The following is a 19,517-nucleotide window of genomic DNA, read 5'->3' on the forward strand; positions in this document are numbered from 1 at the left end:
TTTATTTAAAATGCAAAATTAAATGCCAACTTACATTAACAGTGTTCTGCTCCAGTATATAATGTATAATCTTTTTAGAATTTAAAAGCTTTCAATACATTATTGCTCTTGTGAAGTGGCTTTACAGTTAGGTAATGAAACAAGAGTTGGGGGGACCAATGGAGAAACTGTAAAGCATAGATCATTAGTATTTGAAGTATACTTTCTGAGGAAATTTTATTTCAATGTATGCCCATAACAACTGGGTCAAAAAAATTGCATAAAACTCTATATAACATCTATGAACAATTTAAAGAAAAGTGTGGCAATATTTACAGAGGCAGCTAAGATTTTGTGATCTACATAAAGGTGGTCTTACATTGTTCTTCCTTGGTGAATAATGACCTAAAAATGCATCCAGTTTATCTATATTGAGTTAGAGAGGTTGCAGTAATTGCTTATGAAGTATTTACAGTTCCATGTATTTATTTATTGAGCAAAATTGTACTCCCATCCCCATGCCCAGCACCCCAGCACCTCTACCTTGAGCTCTCTTTGGCACAGTTAACATTCCAATGTTCATAAAGATTTGCTCTATTGCACATTTAGAGGGACCTGCTGAGTAACTTTGACACAGAATGCTCTTATTTATTCTTGATCAAATTTTCAAAAATTCTATAAAAATGCAAAACTCTTTATCCTTATTCCCCAATTTTATCAAATGTTGTGTGCAGAAATAGAGGCAAAATTCACCTAGTCCTTTCCTAATCTGAATGATTGTTTATGTTTGGAACATATCTATACTACCAGTTCTATCCCTGTCTCCACTTAACTCTGTTTCTGCCCTTGTCAATAGTCCCTTAAGAAAAGCGTTGCCCATAAACTCATAAAAAAGAAAAAAAAAAAAAAAAACTCACATTCTCAGGGAACAGACAACACACAGATTTGCTAAAACTTTATACTAACCAAAATGTTTATGACAAAAGGTTGTTCTGAAATACCATTTAAGTAATAACACACAGGGAGAAAGCTATTTCTTGGTTATGGTGCTTGGCACCTATACATTTTATAAAACTGTTAAAATTGCTTAAAAAATGTCAGCCCAGCTATGACAGAGACCATTAAATTTAGAATAGCATATAAAGGTGGGATTTCTAAACCAGGAAAAAAAAAAAAGTTTCATCAGGCATTCAGTTGACTGAATTTCTTCAGACTTTAATTTTACATTCTTAGATTTTTTTTTTCCAAATCCTTTCTTATGTTGGTTAAGATGTTTTCTGCATATGAAATTTTCCTGTATCTTAACAGTTTTGGAACACATGGCTTCCATTATTGTACTATAATGTTGTAAATTGAGGTAAATATCACATTAATGCTTTAAAAGTAGCCCAATTGCAACAACAAAGTACACCATAAGATATTTATCTTTTTATCTGTTAACTTCACTTGATCATAGGGACTATAATTGAGGGAGCCAACTGGTCTATTTAATGGCCTGTGCCAAAATACTATATAAAATCAGCTTTTGTTTTCTCATAAATCCCACTTGCAATAGTCAACTTCTCACTGTTCATTGAGCAGTTGTGACTGCCTCCATCTGGCTAATCTCTCTGCAAATCTGGATTAAAAATGGAAATAGCTTTTTGGAACAGGAAGGAAAGGAAGCATTTTTGAGGGAGAGGAGAGAAAAGGGGCTACCTCTGAGGCACCAATAAGGAATAAAGAAGGTGAGCCTAGATTGAAAGGAGACCTGAAATGGGGAGCCTGAAAAAGAACAAGAGAATTTACATACAGAAAATGAGAAGGGTGAGGGTAGGTTCCTGATGGTATGGAAGCAGATTCGTCACCTTGCATAAATGTAGAAATGGGGCTACTGCCCCCGATGAAAAAAGAGTTTCAATTTTGCAAAGTCGGCTCTTGGGGGAATGTGGTAGTTCCCAAAAGTGAACAGGACCTAATTTGTTTATATAGACAGTGGATAAAATCAATATTTTTCACTTACATTTTAGCATATTACTCTGGTGAAATTACTTCTAACCATGAACTGCTAAGGGGCCAGGTGGAGGGGCAAAGCATGATGACTGAACTTCTGCTTTGTTTAATGTACCTACTGTGAAAACTTTCAAGTTAGAGTATCACTGTGACCTGTTTCTAAAAAAAAAAAAAAAAAAAAATACAAAAAAAAATAACATTTGTGATATAAAGTTTATGTATTAGAAATGCTAATTTTCAAGTAGCTCATTTAGTGGGGTCAAAAAAAATAGAAAATGAAAAAGAAAAATGACTGAGTGCAAATAAATCATCAACCAGAGAGAGGTCAAAACAAAATAGATGAATGCAAATTATCATACAATTTTGTAAAAATTTATTCTTTTTTCTCCTCTTTTTTTGCTTTTGTAATTTTTTAAAACATTTGAGTATATTTTAACATATATACATGGAGTATAACTTATTCTAATTAGGATCCCATTCTTGTGGTTGTACATGATGTGGAATTACACTGGTCATGTATTCATATATAAACATAGGAAAGTTATGTTAGATTCATTATACTGTCTTTTCTATTCCTATCCCTCCCTTCTTCCCTTAATTCCCGTTTGTCTAATCTACTGAACTTCTGTTTCCCCCACCCCTTTTTGTGTGTTAGCATCTACATAGCAAAGAAAATATTGAACCTTTGGTTTTCTGGGGATTCACTTATTCCACTTTGCATGATAGTCTCCAGATTCATCCATTTACTGGCAAAAGTCAAAAAGTCATTCTTTTTTATGGCTGATTAATTTTCCATTGTGCATATGTACCATAGAGCACCTAGGTTGGTTCCATAGCTTAGCTATTGTAAATTAAGCTGCTATAGACATTAATGTGGCTGTGTCACTATAGTATGCTGTTTTTAGTCCTTTGGGTATATAACTAGAAGTGGGATAACTGGGTCACAAGGTGATTCCATTCTATTTTCCTTAATATATTTATAAAGTATACTGCTAATACTGTAGGCTTTGTGTTATGTGCTGGTAACAAACTCAAGAGGAGGAGCACATCTCCTCTTGAAGTGAAAGAAGGCAAAATTACTTTTACAGGGGGGTAGAGAAAGAACTGAAAGCTCTTGTACCACAGCAGAAGGAAGCATCAGTATGCTCTTAACCTGGCTTTACAAAAATATTTCCTACCAAAAAAGGAGAGGATGGATTGTGAGTCAAATCGGAGGGGACCTACCGAACACATAGTTGTTCATTTCTGATGGTTCATGTGTTAAGATATAAGAATTATTAAGCTCTTTCAAAACCATTGTCAATAATCTTGTGAGAGGGATGGCTCAGATTTTTAACAAAACCACAGTAATTCTTTTTGTATGTGTTTATTCATTGTCAAGTGTTTGAAAAGGTCAGAAAGAGTAAAAAAAGTAAGGAAAACACCTATGTTCACAAATCTGAAAATCAAAACATGCTAACATTTCATGATAGTTGTCTTAAATTAAAAAAATAAAGATGAGAGACAAAACAAACAATTTTTAAAAATAAATGGGCTCTGTGTATACTACATGTAAAGCTGGCTTCCCTTCCTATCTGCTCATGGTCTGCCTTTTTCTTACTTCATATAAGCAATCTCTACCTCAAAATTGACAAGTATTTCAGCCATCTGTATTACTATGATTTGATAAGGTATTTGTATAACATTTGGTTTTAACATTTATCATACTGTGTTTTCATTTTAAATCAAAGCATCTGTTGCCCAAGCTGAATACATATGTGTTCAATGAAGTCCAATGAGCACTTTCACTTTATTTTCTAATCATGATGAAAGATAGAAGAAAAATTATCCTAAAGCAAAGGATACATAGAAAATATTAGGCAGAAGGCTGTGGATACAGGCTCCAGGTCCTGATGTGAGACAGATTAGGTTCCAGAAAATTGAATGATTAGAACAATTTTTCAGAAATAATAACTTACTATGCATAATTTGAGTATAAATTTAATCAACTTCTTGGAACACTTATAAAAGTATGTGTTTTGATATAACATTTTTAGGACAGGTGCATAGAGGTCTTTCTTTGTCTACTTATGCATTAGAAATTGTTCACATGTGCTTGAGAAGGAATTTTGCAGCCAGGAACTGTTCTGTGTGTACATGACTGTCATACTTACTAACACCATTGGAAAAAAAAAAAACTTCTAAAGAAGTGGTCAGGCCTCATCTTGTTTAGTTCTTTAATTTTCAATAACTACATAAACAGCTAAATGATTCCAGAAAGAACATGTGAAAACAGAAGGAACCTTTAGTGGGTGGTATCCTAGAAAGCTAGTGATAAAAATACATCCAAATTAGGGGAGTGGCCAGTATTTTAAGTTAGGTGAAGACTGAGAATTGACCTTTGAATTATGAACATGTAAATCCTTGTTGTTCATGGGTAGAGCAATTTCAGTGGGATAGAGGTGGTGAAACATCTGATACAAGTGAATCTCTCTAAATGGATGGAAAGAAATTGGAGACACTAAGTGTAGGAAATTCTTCAATATAGATTATTTTCTGCAAATGTGAATTTTTCCTTCTGAATTTTTGTATCAAAAGTCTTAATAATTTTTTATAGTTCTTCATGAAAGAAATCCTTATTTGTTAAAATGGGAAGAAATAACATTTCAGTGGGAGTTTTTTTAACAAATAGAATTGTTATTTAATGAAACCTATAGCACAAAATATGAAGTTACTACTTCTATAATGATCCTAAGAATTTTATAACAGTGCCATTGATTTTTAGCAAACAACCTTGAGTTTTTAAGGAGGTAGGAGGAGTTGTGGAATAATAGTGCATATTGCTGCTCCCCAAGAGATGGGTGAAAAATGTTAAGAACCACCTTTTTTAGCAAAGAAAACAGCTGTGTCTTATTTATGATTATGTGATTTTCATAAGCCTTTTGTTGTTTTGCTACTGTTGACTTTTTTCCTCTTGATATTGTGGCTATGAGTTGCTTTCTTAGGAATTTGTGTCAAGAATAAAAGAGATACAGTACCTGTTTATGTGGCAAGTTTGAGTGGGTATTTCTATAGGTAGTGAACAACAATTTTCACAAAGAGTTCAATAGGTGTTGTGGAAAAGCAAGATTTATCCATATATTAAAATACAGGCTATCAATCACAGGTAAAGGAAAGCATCAAATGATTTTAAAGTATAAAACAAATGTAGTTTCAGTAATTTCCATTTAATATGATTGTTGTTATTGAGCTGCAGAACTCTCAAGTTTGATTTCCATATGCACCTTGTAATATAAAATCTGATTTAGCAAATCCATTTTAAGCATAGTTCATTATATAGTCATTCATTTTTAATTTGGCAAACAGTAAACATTTTGGGTGAAAAAAAATCTTAAAATTTTTAAAATAAATCTGTTTTAGATAGCAACTCTTCCTGAGGTAGAAAGTTGTTTGGAAGGATTCATTGTGATTAAATTGTTTTTTCCTTTAGATTTTTTTCCTTAATATTTTGGCTAGTTATAATATTTGATCTCAAAATATTATTTTCAGTGATACTTTAATTGTTTTGTTCTGATTTATAGCTTTGTAATTCATAGAAGCAATTTACATCATAACTCTCAAATATTCTAAAAAAATGAGGAAGTAACAGTGGGTTAAAATTTTTCTTTGATAATTTAGCATTCACTATTCTGCAAGTAGAGGATGCACCAAAATTAGACACAGGAGAGGTCTGGCAGAATTTTGTTGGGGTGAGAGAACTTTCCTCAGTGTCACAATCCTATTGCAAATACATTCATTTTGCTCATGTTTCATGTTTCTTTGGGGTATAGTTGAAAGCAAAGAAATAATGGCACCCTCACTGGGTAGTCACCCCTTATATGAAGTCCAATTCTATAATGTCTCATTGGTTCTATGTTAATTTTAATGCACTAATGACTTCTGTCTATGCTTAAATCCATCTTCACATGCTCTGTGGTTGAACTTCTATGAAACTTCTCATGGCTCTTGATAATTCATTTTCCAGCCTTTGTTTATGTAGGTCCTTGTGTCTTGAATGCATGCAAACCATTCTCTTCTGATCAGCTGATCTTTCAAGATCTAACCATGTTTCAAATCTAATCATTTAGTTATTTCTTCTTCCTTGCAATCTGTTTCCATGTATGGTCTCACTGCTAGGGTGGGATTATTATGGATATTAAATGCCATGACTTGATGAGCTAGTAAAATCCTAATATGGTATGTAATCAGCAAATGATTGAATATCAGTCAAAGAGCAAATGAGCAGAATAAATGAGTGAATGTGCAAACAGATGAACCCATTGAGGGAGATGTTAGCAGAGCAGAAACGACACAAGTCTTGTCACTTAGGAGTGTGCTTTTACTGGACAAATTCTTGCTTAAATGGCAATCGATATTTCTCAATCTCTCTATTCCCCATCTGTTAAAAGATTCCTACTTATCTGCAGAGAATTCTATGTTAAGCATATTGTTTCTTTCATGTGAAGGTATAAAGTATTATGCAGGTAAAAGTTGTTTTTAGGTTCAAAGACATTATGATATATCCATGAAAAAGCAAAATATGAGGAGTTAAAGAAAGAACTAATGCTGAGGAGAAAGATATCAGATTGAAAAAAGAGTGAGTCCAAGATTCAAAATAGTGTCCTGAGGAGCAGAGAAGTTTTAATCTTAACTCAGGGATTAACTCTGGCTGCACATTAGAATTACCTGAGTATTTAAAAAATACTTATGCCTGTGCTCTAATTTAAGAGGTGTGAGGCAGGGCTCAGTCATTGACATTTTTAAGATGCTCCCCAGGTGTTAGAACAGTTGTGTGAACAACTGCTGGGACACAGGAATTTCCAAAATGTTTCTTAGAAGAAAAACTGCATAATAAATGAGATGTTTGAAAAAAAAAAAAATCAATCAGCATGAATACCTATGAGGAGAAGCCAGGACAGAATTTGAGAAATTAAAATATCCAGAATCATTAAAGATAAAAATAACTGTTTTAAAGGCATACCCCCACCTTTCTGCTATGGAGAAGAGAGCCAAGAAAGGTCCTCATAGGTAACAATGAAGTTGTCCAGACAAATTTAGGAGCATGGAAGAGATCAAAAACAATTTTACAAACTATGCAAAAATGTTATCCAGTTTGCAAGCAAAAATCTCCTTGCATTCACTGAATTACCTGCATAGAGTTACTAGAGGAGGCCAGTTTGAACAGGATTGAAATCAAGTTGTTTGTAAGGAGACAGTCATAAAAAGTATTTTTCATGATAAAAGGTTTATAATATGGCTGTTTGGAGTTTAAGAGTTGAGTTGTGCATTTCTAGATGTGCATAGCTCTTTCTCTTAAACAAAAATAAATAAAACAGTTGATATCCAGTGTTTAAAAGTATATTTAAATATTTACTATAATGGTCCTGAAGTGAAAATACAGTGAATTAAATAAACTGAATTCTAAAAGTAATTTGCGTTTAAAAATATTTTTTTTAATTTACATAGACAGCAGAATACATTACAATTCTTATTACATATATAGAGCACAATTTTTTCATATCTCTGGTTGTGTACAAAGTATATTCACACCAATTCACGTCTTCAAACATGTACTTTGGATAATAATGACCATCACATTCCACCATCATTTCTAATTCCATGCCCCTTCCATTCCCCTCCAACCTCTAAAAATATTTCTAACAGTAAATTCCTAAAGGATTTTTCATTGAGATGGGCAAAGTAACATTCTATTAATTAAGAGAAAACATGAAAAAAAAATAGTTTGTTTCCCCCTAATATAAAAACATGTGCATGCAAGTATTGTATCTTATGGAAGAAGAAACGATATATGTCAATGATGCACCTCTTCTGGAGGAACCACAATATCTTTTTATTAAAGTAGAAAACTTAGATATTACAAAGTTATGCCATACAAATGACCAAGAAGCAATACTTTTAAATATGTATCGCCTTGCTGGGCAAGGTGGTGCATACCTATAATCTCAGTAGCTCAGGAGGCTTTGGCAGGAAGATCCCAAGTTCTAAGCCAGCCTCAGCAATTTAGGGAGGCCCTAAGCAATTTTTCAAGCCCCTCTCTCAAAAAAAAAAAAATAAATAAATAATAAGAAGGGCTGGGGATGTGGCTAAAAGTTTGAGTACCCCTGGTAACCCCCCCACACCAAAATATATATACAGCCTTGACACTGTGAACAGAGATTTAAGGAAGAAGGAAACAAAGAACTTAGAAGTTTATATGTTTTATTTTCATATGGAAAGCTCTTCCAAGGAATATGGAAAGCACCCATTTTAACATTTTTACAGAGAAAGACCAAGCATAATTTAATATCTTAGGCTTTATAATTCACATCCACTTTCAAGTGAATTATTCAAGTTAAATTGTTTTTTAAAAAATACATTATATTTAGAACAGGAAAAATGAACTAATATTTTAAGATACTAAACTTTATCAGTTTTATCTTTTTCACATATACCATTTATAAAGGCCTTTGTGTGCTATAAGAGGAAATAAGGAATAGTTGGCAAAAAAAAAAAAAAAAGAATATGAACATGGCCTTGTGGGGAAAAATAATATTATGCTCTCATATTACCATCGGTAAGTGGAATAATTTTGATATCTATTTTAGAAGTGAATATGTATATAATATCAATCAAGCTCTTAGGTCCTACCTCCCACAGAGAGTAGCACCCTGTAATTACCTACTGAAGTCATACATTTCATAAATAAATACTGCTTTAAGGGCTGGGGTTGTGGCTTAGGGTTAAAGTGCTTACCCAGCATGTGTGGTGAGGCACTGGGGTCTTTTCTCAGCAATGAAAATAAATAAATGAATACAATATAGATCCATCAACATCTAAAAACAAGTCTTTAAAAATAATAAATAAATAAATAGATAAATACTGCTTTAAAAATACAAAACCATATATTCAGTTTTGTAAAAACAGTTTGACAATTTGTTTATCTGGAGGATATTTTTTACCTTTTTGTAAAAGCTTGCTAATAATGCATGTATCTACTAGTGTAGACACGTGTTAGCTCCGATGGCATTCCATTATTAGGCTCATAGCAAACAGTCTTGTCTCTCAGTAGACATCAGTAGACACTCTAAACGTAGAGTGGTTTGTCACAATTATTTGGTAATCTCTTTCAGTGTAACTCACACAGCAAAAGTGACAATATTCCTGTCACTCCTCAGAATTGTCCCAGCTCTGCGGGTTTCCACATTCAGGAGAGTGAAGAAAGCCATTACGAGGTATGCTGTATCTCTATTGAGACCATCTTAGTACTGAGTGATTTGCATTTTCCTCATGATTGTAAATGCTCTATGTTAACTTTTATAGATATTTTCTTTGCTGATCTCTTTTATGATCACATTTTAATATTGGTGCTTACAGTAGTTTTAAGTAAATACTTTTAGAAAAAAAAATCAATAGTAAACTTTTTCTCTAGGTTAATAGTCCAACTACTAAATAGGTATTTTTGACACTGAATAAAAAATGATGTTTTTCTAAACCTAGTTTTGGAGAAATTAATGGATGACTTTCTTTTGGACTTAGAAGTTTCCTTTTTTTTTTTTTTTTTTAATTGAGCTAAAGCATATGCACATCTCTTTGTTTGGAGGAGTGATTTTGTTCATCCCCGTTTACTCAAGGTAGACAGAGGAGACAATGTTTCCTGGTCTAATCTAGTTAAATTGGCAGTTTAATTGATCTTTACCTTTTTAAACTACTTTTCCTCAATTTGATATATTTCCATGCTTGTTTCACCTTAAAAAACTATTACATTTTTTAAAAAAGTGGATTCATCTACAATAAAGTGGAAAAATCATCCATTTTTTTTCTTTTTCCATTATTTTAGGAGAGCAATTCAGTAACCAATTATTCAACCACAGCTGGATATAGAAATTTGTAATCTTTCATTCTATTTTGTTTTTAAACAGTGTTGAAAAATACGTAATTTATCATCTATGCCATTTTTAAGTGTATTGTTCAATAGTTTTATGCATATTCACATTGGTGCACAATACAATGAGGTACTTACAAGAAATTATATCACATGGTTATCTATTCTAATAACAATTAATAAAATATATATGCTACTTCTCATAACATACTGAGTATCCAAAGATAGATAAATAGAATGTACATGTATGTTTGTGCTTATATTTGTATTCAATTTTCTCACTGAACATAGGTGATATATGTAGACTGATGTCACTAGCAAGATTTTTATCATTAACTTATCATTCTTAATCTATCACTTTTAATTTAGGTATGATAGTCATCATTTAGAGAGAAATATTCACATCAGCTATTGAGATAGTTTTGTCCTAGACACTACTCTAAAAATTTTATTTGAATTACTATAATTCCTCTAATTTATCACTAAATATAATAATTCTACAACTTATTGCCAACACGGAAAAATGTAAGCAATTAAATCCTGATAAATGCTTATTTATGATTTCTTCAACATGCATCTTGCTTTGAGATATGTTAGAAAAGGGAATATTATTTTATAATTATTGAAATATTGCTTATTTAACCCTAACAACAACCCTATTAGGTGGGTATAATTATTATTCTTATATTGCAGATGGGAAAACTGAGACATAGAGGTTATGTAACTTATCAAAATTCAGACATTAGTTAATGGGGTTGAAATATAATAAAAATCACAAGTTCAAAAATTGCAAAGATAACTAATGTGATGCTGTCTTAACTACAAACAAACATACAAACTCTCACGGGTTATTGTCAGAAATTACATAATAATATTACTGAGGTACAACCTGAAGACAGGAGAAAGAATAGATGACCTAGGTCAAAGTGATAACTATTGATAGCAATAGAATTTGATCTTGGATTTCTGATCTTGGAGTGATATAATGATTCTCTTGTTAAACTGCATAAAAAGTGGTTTTCCAAGCAAGTGTCAAAGAAAATGGTTCATATTTGAAGTTCTTTCTTAAATCAGGATTCAAATAAAGTATAAAATTCAAACTAACTGTCATGTTCAAGATTTCTCTTCCTGGTATACCTCTGTCATCTGATACCCAGAGTACCAAAATGGTTAAAATAAAACCACAGAAAAGAAAAAGTATGTATTATTTTGAGACCTAAGTGCATATCTGCTTTAGTAAACATCTTTGCTCTATAAATTTTATTTTCATTTCCCTTCTGCTATATCCGGTTTCTTTACCATGAAACAGCATAGAATACAGACAGAGATTTTACTGTCTATATTCCGCAATCTATATGAAAATATCTCATAGTTATTGGAATTCACACAAGGCTGCATTTCAGTATGAGTAGCTGTTCCCTGTCACTGTTTTTGATGCTTGAGCTAAGGAATTTTTACAAAATGGTTTGGTGTTCAGTGTATGAGTTTTTGAGATAAGACTTCCCTTGTAGAAATGAAATCCGAAAATCAATGTCAGATGGAAATCTTAGCTTTAAGAGTTAGGAAGATTGGAGGAAGGGTTTAAAATGAGTATGAATTCTAGTTGCCAGACCTTGGAAAGGTGGCAGTTTTCATGGGTGTGAAATTCATAGGTGCAGATGGTTGATTAAGATATCCTAGGATGGACCACTACTTTAAATCTCCCCAGCAAAATTGAGAAACCCATTTTGATAAGGAACATATTTCTGACATTTTATATAAATTTATAACATAAGTTTTTCTGGATTAATAAATTTATACAAGTTAAATTTCAATTGGTTTCATAAAAATATCATTTGTGTCAAATATTGTGAGGGAAATAATAGAATACAAATATGTCATGGTGATTAAGAAGAGTGTGTGGTAAGAGAATGTAAATGAATAAAGCTATTTCTGTTACATATTACTATATGTATTATATTTTACATTCATAACTTATTTCAAGACAATAGTTTCCAAGGTAAATATAACCCCTTCCTGTTGGTTGGAGTCTAGGTCACCAAGCAAAGGCACAGAGTAGAATGAAAATGATAATGTTATCTTTTCGCGTCAAACACAAAAAGAAAATTAAAACCAAACCATTCATTTCTTTAGTCTTGCTTGCTTTTGTCTTATCTTTTGTTTTCTAAAAAAAAAAAAAAAACACTACATACTGTTTTTGCTATATTATGAATATCATATACCTGCATTTTCTTGTTCTTGATGGACTATAATAGTCTGGTATACATAGTTTTTGATAAATAAATGTTAGTCTTTAGACAAGGTGTTGTAGGTGATTAAAAAATTAAAATAATCAATGAGTGAATCACTTCACAGCAATTACAATTTTTTTTGTTCATAACATTTGAGAGTGTAAAGGTATTTACATTTGATAATTTATTTTACTAATAATTAACTAAATTAAAATAAACCAGTTTATTTTCATTTTCTTCATAAAAACAAGACTTTCCTAAAATATCTCATGGGTTAAAATATATACCCAAAGACACCCTCACACATTAAATGCCTATATTCTTGCATGCATATTTTAGAAATAATTCATGACATATCAAAATATTTTTATTGTTGGTAACATACAGATTTGCCCTAAAAATGCAATGAATTGAGAAAATGATGAATAATGTGCTACATCTCAGTCACTCACTGGGAAAGATTGCATATATAACAACCAGTAGAGAAAGCATGTTGTTTAACAGTTGGCTCACTAAATAAGTACATATTCCTGCTTTAATTCTGTTATCATGCAGTCCCTAAAAACTAAAAGATATGCACCTCAGTATTCTTTTTCAAAGTTTCAATAATGTACTTGAATAATGTAGGTAGCTTTATGAAGAAGTTTTAAGCTCAATTTCCTATATTTCTTCAACAGATACAAATGAATCAGTTAATAAATTTTCTACCAGTTTAATATTTTTTTCAATTACTTAACACTATGTAAAGATTGGCCATTCTTCTTTTACTTTTTAATAAATACATTCTGCCAATTCTTTCTTCACCACAGAACAAGTGGACTTGGTTGTATTTACAGGAAGAACCACTTTTGACAGTTTTGCTGATGGTGTCAGCAGTGGTCAGGGGCTTGATGGACAGCCCCAAACCTTATGATGGCCCAACTTCTGCTAATTAGTTGTTTAACGCCACTCTGTGCACCACAGGCACAGTTTTACCAGCCAAAGACATCTTTACCATTCAGAATGACAGGTGTGATACAGCTGTTTGTGGAGAGAACAGAGTACAGAAAAAGAGGGGAAAGAGCCTTTCAAACAAGTGACAACCATGGCATCTATCACCAAAAGATCCTGAAGATATGAAAATATAACAAACAAAAACCCAAAAAGGTGGAATAAAAAGGGTATAAATCTGTTGAGTGAATATGGAAGCCTTGCTCATTCATAAAATGACAATGCATTATACAGGACTGTGAGAATCAGAGAAAGATACAGCCACCTCCCAAGTTCATTTTAAAGCAATTGAGGTTGCATCTCTTTTGATTAAAGCCCTCAAGCATTTACTTGTGGGGTTAACATAGTTATGTAGAGTTGTCAGAAGGTTATGTCCATGTACATGGACACTAATGAGAAAGCCTGCCAGAAAGCCTTGTATTTGAATACTTCTAGAATTCATGGTCATAGAACATACAGAAATGGGGAAAAAAAAAAAAACAACTTCCTTGTGATTTTTAGAAACGTGTGCTTACGTTGAAGTAATAATGAAGGAAGTTTATTTGCATTTATTGTTGATTGTGAACTCTTTAAATGGTCTAGACATCTGATGGAAACTCCATGTACCAATTATTAGAAGTACATATTGTCCAATCAAGTTAAATATTTTTTTACATAAGTATTTCACACTATAAAATCCTCATTTTAATTCCAAAACATTCATTTAAAATTGTGTTTTAATGTGATAACTAATAATGTACCTAATAACTGATCAAATGTATAAGATTTGTAAACATGTTCTAAATTGTGATCCACACTATAGAAATCCTAACAATGAAATAGATTTTTATGTTTGCAATAACATTTGAATATTTATAAAACATAAATATTGTTATACTCTACATTCAAGTAATGACTATTTCAGAAGGCCTGACATACCATTTGTTGTGTCATCAAACTCTGGTTAGAATGGAGGTAGAATTATAACTGCTCTTATCTGTTCTATAGAACAAGAAGATTCAAGCAGAAGAATGTTAGACCAATTTTAAATGTTTCAAATAACTCATCTATGCCAATGAAAATGACAACATAAACTACATAAATCAACTTTGACTTGCTTTTAGTTGTTACTTTTAATAACTTTAAGAGTGTTAACACTTATTTACAAATGCAGGAAGCTATGTGGAATTATCCTAATTATCGAGGAATAATTTCTTGAACTTTTATTTTCTCTAGATCTGTTTAGATGGCGAATTTGTGTCAGAATATAAGTATGTGTTGTATTTATTGAATACAGAATAAATCTTAAAAAGTAAAAAATTAAGCAGGGGCCTTCTTTAAGTGTTATTTTTTTAACTGTAGAATTAGAAGAAATCTAAAAGATCATTCATTGTCTGCAGAATCGTATATATGAGAGAGAAATAGAGAAAGATTCTGGGGCTAAAAACACCAGCAAATCCCTATTCAGCAGTTCAGGGATAGACTCTAAATCTGAATTTTTGAAAACATTTCAAATCCAATAAGTTTTTTAATGAGTATAGATAAAAGGATTGTAGGTAGAGTTTTAATGATGCTTAGCAGGTCATAGAGGAAAATTAGTGTCTTGCATTCTGAGGATCAAGACAGGTTTTTTATTATTATTATTGGAACGGAAGACAGCAGAATATAGTAAGTTGTGTAGGATAGAATAAGTTGGGTAGAATGGAAGAGAGTAAGGAGACAAAGAGAATAAGTGAAAAAAAATAGAAGAGAATGAGAACAGAAAATATTATACCCTATGATGTATAGCATAACTAAGAATTATTTCACTTAACCTATAGGTTTGGAGTATTTACTTTCCTATATATGTTTTTATACTGTGTCACAGTGTGGGTTGGTCATTGTGGGTCAAGATTCAAAGTTTGAAAACCAATGATAATGGCTGTGGGTATAGATCAGTGGCATAGTGCTTAGCCACCATGTGCAAGGCCCTGGTTTCAATCCCCTGCCCCAAATAAATATGTGAAAGAAAGAAAGAAAGGGAGGGAGGGAGGGAAGGAAAAAAAAAAAAACACTGGTTTAAAAAGAAAAAGGTGACTCATATTTACAACTTATCATTTATCAGGTACTTTTCAAAAGCACTTTTATTATATCAACTGAACCGACAACTCCTTGAGGTAAAATCTCCAACTCCTTGTTTAGGATTCAATAGATGAGGACATAGAGAGGTACCTAGCACAAAGTCATCTTAGGAAATAAGGTTCTGTAAAGAATTCAAATGCACACAGGCTGTGCTCTGAGTCACCAATCTAGGACTCCTGACAAAGATGGCAGCCAGTCCAGGATTGACACCAGCCTTCTGACTTTCAGTGTGATACAGTACTGTTCTACTTCATCAGTTCCCTCTCTTGCGAGTCAGCTCCCAGTCCCCAGACCAGCATTTGCTCACCTGTGTTTATAGAATCATTTGTCTAGACTGAATAAGGTTAGAAAGGTTCCTATCAATACTTCCTCCTGGTGTTTCACAAATGAATTTCCATATACACGCATTTAACACACACATAGTAAATTGATCTATCTTCATTTGATTAACTCACTCACTTGTAAAATCGTGTAACTAGAAAATCATATTCGAAGAACACCTATACCATATAACCCATTCTTGGGAGAATATTGGTCTAGACCATGAATGATACCACATGAGAGGGTAACATGAGACTAGCAGGAAAAAAAAAATTGTTTAAATCTTTTCTTATTTAATGTTTAAAAATGCCAGCTTACATATTTACATTATAGAATTGGAATAAAAGTGATGAGAATGCCATAGGAAACTTTTTAGTAAGAATTTTTTTTTTCTAGCTCGAGAAGACCAAGTCCCCTAATGCCCAGGATTCATAGTCTCCCATATAATTCTACTCAGTGCCAGATAAAGTCTGAGAAGAAGACAAGAAACAACAGCAAAAAACACAGAAAAACAAAGCATAATGCATGCAAAGTTTATAATGAATTCTAAAATAATGAAGTTCACACATCTAATATATACTACATATGTAAGTTTAGCCCACATACAGAAATAGGAATTTTTTTAAGCATATTTTGAAGAAGCAGCTTATATTCTTTCACATTTATCTCATAGTCTAATACCCCTATTCTGTGGGTGTATAATTATTTATATATTTTTGGCTTGGAAGCTAAGCTGCTTTGAAGTGTACTATCTGGATGAATTACCTCAATTTTGACTTGATGACTATTTAGGACACAACATTTATGCAAAAACAAAATGGCTATGATAAAATTTTAGCAAATCTCACATTGCTGTTTAATTTTGAGCAATTTATAAACATGCGTTGTTTTTCCTAAAAATTTACAAGAGTTTTATTTTTGTTTTCAAAGTGGTGGCTGGTTTATTTATTCTTTTATTGACCTAGATATATAAGAAGTCTTTTAGTTGAGACCACGGAAAATCTCAGCTTTTTGTGGGAAGGAAAAAGCAAAATCCATTTTGGCAAGTCTGATCTCAATTCAGAATATATCTAGAAAACAGAATATGATGAGTAATGTCTTAAATAAGACAAGTATTGATAAAACGAAAGCCAAAGTCAAATTCTAAATATGAATTGGAAAAATAGATAAATTGTGGTAGTATATAGTGTAATACTTTACAGCAATAAAAAATAAACCATTGATGCATGCAGAAGCATATTGAATCTCAATAGTGTTATGATAAGTGAACAAACAAATCACAGATACAAAAGGCAACATGCTGTGGGATTTCAGATCACTGACATACTAGAAAAAGCAAAGCTATAGGGACAAAAGTGAGAATAATTGCCAGGAGTTGAACTTGAGGGAAGATATTAACTACAAAGGAGCACAGGGCATTTCAGTGCTAATACTGATATTCCATAACTTATTGTAATAGTGGTATGTTAGAGGAAACTTGAACCACCAGAATTAAAGAAGTAAGGGAAATTTTATTTAAGACTATTGCAAATGGTGAAGGACATGGAACCAGAAGTTCACTGAAACAAAGGGCAGGAGAACTTAAAGCTCTTGATTGAGCTAGTGGAAAAGTACTGGATGACTTTAGGTGGGAGGCTGGTCAACGTAGTTAGGCTATCTGAGTTTGCTAATTGGCTTTTTATCATAGTGAGTCCCTTGACTTCTCAGGATAACTAGGAGATAGTGGTACCATCTTTCCTGGTGAGTACATTTCAAAAGGATGGTTTCTAGTCCTTGAGAAAGGTGATTTTGGGTTCTAAAAAGGACAAAAACTACATATAAAATTAGGAAAGAAATAATTTACAATTGTAAGTTTTATAGAATAACCCATAACAAAACAAGGCCTAGAATCAAGAAGGAGCCTATTTGAAACTTGAAAAAGAAGTTTCGTCAAGCTGAGCATAATTAACTGTCTTAGGTTCCACGACTGTGTGTATGTCAGAACTCATTGAAAACCACTCCTAAAAGAGTGGCTTTTGCTGCATGCAAATCATAATTCAACAAATCTGACATTTAAAAAATTCAGCTGGGAAAAATGTCATCACTGACGCACATTGAAAGCAATGTAATCATGATGCCGTGGAGAAAGGAAGAAATAAGGCTGTAGCCTCACCTGGAGGGAGTCTTTTTCTCTTCCACCTATCACCCAACATCTTTCATTAGTAACATGGAAAATTCATAAACCTAATTATTTCCAGATATCAGAGATTGTCTTAGAATTACAAAATAAAGCCCACAGTTGCTAGAAATGATGTATTTTCTTGCATATATTTCTGTTTACTGAATAGTTAAGAAAAGCCAGAAACCATTACCCAGATGATATTTACTTGATTAAATTCAATAAACAGATACATCCAAATGCTGTTCTCAAACACACTGTTTCCTCTGCTTCACAGAATTGGAGCACTTTTCTTTTTTTTTCTCTTCACCAGAAATTGATGTACATAGTTAAGTAAAACAGGGTTTCAGCAGGAGAGAACTTTGTTTGATGGAATGTTTTTCTCAGAATGCAACAGAGCAGTAGCAGAAAGAGAAAAAGAGAGTGTATGTTGACTAATATACTGCTGAATGTTTTAATTCTAGAAACAGAGTGTCTACTCTCCTTGTACTAGGGATCCTAGGGTAAAGTCCTTATTTGCAACAAAGAGTAAGTGAAAAGGGGCGTGGGATATAAGGAAGTAAGGTCTACAGGGAGAATACTTCAAGTTTCTTATTAACAGGATTCACAAGTTTATTTCTTCCCTGTTCTTTAGTCACTTTGTTGAAAATACAAAAGGCTCATTTACCAGCACCTATAGGCATAAACATCACAGAACCAATCAATCCACACCAACACTTTTCCTATGAGGCTCTCCAGTGACCTTGAGAAGTGTGACAAATGACTTAAAGGATGGAACAGACAGAACTTTTGTGATAAACCAAAAAAATTATGTTCTGCTGCATGATGAAGAGAAATAAAATGAAGAGAGCTAGATATATGTTTAGTTTAAATAAATCCAATAAATTCTATAACTGCTTTGTGCAGCCTTGGCCCTGGATCAGAAAGTACTCAGCCTGCACAGTAATCAGGACTTTCTCAATAAACCTCAGCCTGTTACGGTTCTTACCGCATTTACTTTCTCAATACGATAGTACATTACAGCTATCTACTCGATTATGGCCAGAGTTCCTAGCAGTTATTGATAACCGTACCATAGACTTTATATCTCAACCAGCACAGGCAGGAGGAAGGCAATCAGAACAGTGAAATTCCTAACCTGGATATATCTTCCTGAAACTCAAAGATGATGACTCATTTCTACAATTGAGCTTGTGATTCTCACTGTGGCAAAACTTCTCATGTCATTTTTATTTTTAGTTCTTTGGCACAATTATAGAAAATTATTGTAGGAAAATCACAGCTCTCAAAAGGAGGAGAACTGACTGCTTTTAAGAGATTCCAAATGTTGGGAAATTTTTTTAAAAAAAAAAGCTGTACAATGCATTTCTTGGTGTAGAAAGGCAAAAACAAGTTTGTTTACTAAAAAATGAAGCAAAATTATAAGATAGTTTTAGTTTATCTTTCCTCTTCTCTATCCTTTCTTTCTGCATCCTGCCTTTTATTCCCTTTGCCTCAGCTACTATTAAAAATATCTATGCTTAAGGCCTACCTTTCTCTTCAAAAGTCTCCTCCCTGTTTTCTGTCCATTTTCTGAGTGTGCAGCAGAGCCAAGTTAGATGAATATATAGTTGATGAAACTGCCAATTTTAAGTTGCTGGTCTCCTATTTCCCTTTCACTGAAATGCAAGTGAGTAAAATGAATTAGCATCACAGACAGAGGTGTTTGCAAGCTGAGTTCAGGAAAACCATGCCACAGTGATTTGATGTAACATAAAGGGTTACAACATAAGGGGCCAACATTCTAGAGTAGTACCTGTATCTTAATGGATCATTGTAATCCACATTATGCATATAGTTATTTTTT

General features: G+C 32.7%; 1 protein-coding gene across 3 annotated transcripts in view; it reads left to right on the top strand.

The window, feature by feature from the left end:
• Positions 1-19,517, top strand: part of Pcdh9 (protocadherin 9) — an 841,483-nt gene that overhangs the window by 306,688 nt on the left and 515,278 nt on the right. The window contains exon 2 of one of the 3 annotated variants that reach the window (XM_076872549.1): positions 9,120-9,221. The exons of the other annotated variants lie outside the window; for them this stretch is intronic. Within the exon in view, the coding sequence (XP_076728664.1) occupies positions 9,120-9,221 (102 nt within the window). The remainder of the gene's footprint in view (positions 1-9,119; positions 9,222-19,517) is intronic. 3 annotated transcript variants of the gene reach the window in all.

Source organism: Callospermophilus lateralis, chromosome 12, assembly GCF_048772815.1.
Source record: "Callospermophilus lateralis isolate mCalLat2 chromosome 12, mCalLat2.hap1, whole genome shotgun sequence".
NCBI classification, from domain to species: Eukaryota; Metazoa; Chordata; class Mammalia; order Rodentia; family Sciuridae; genus Callospermophilus; species Callospermophilus lateralis.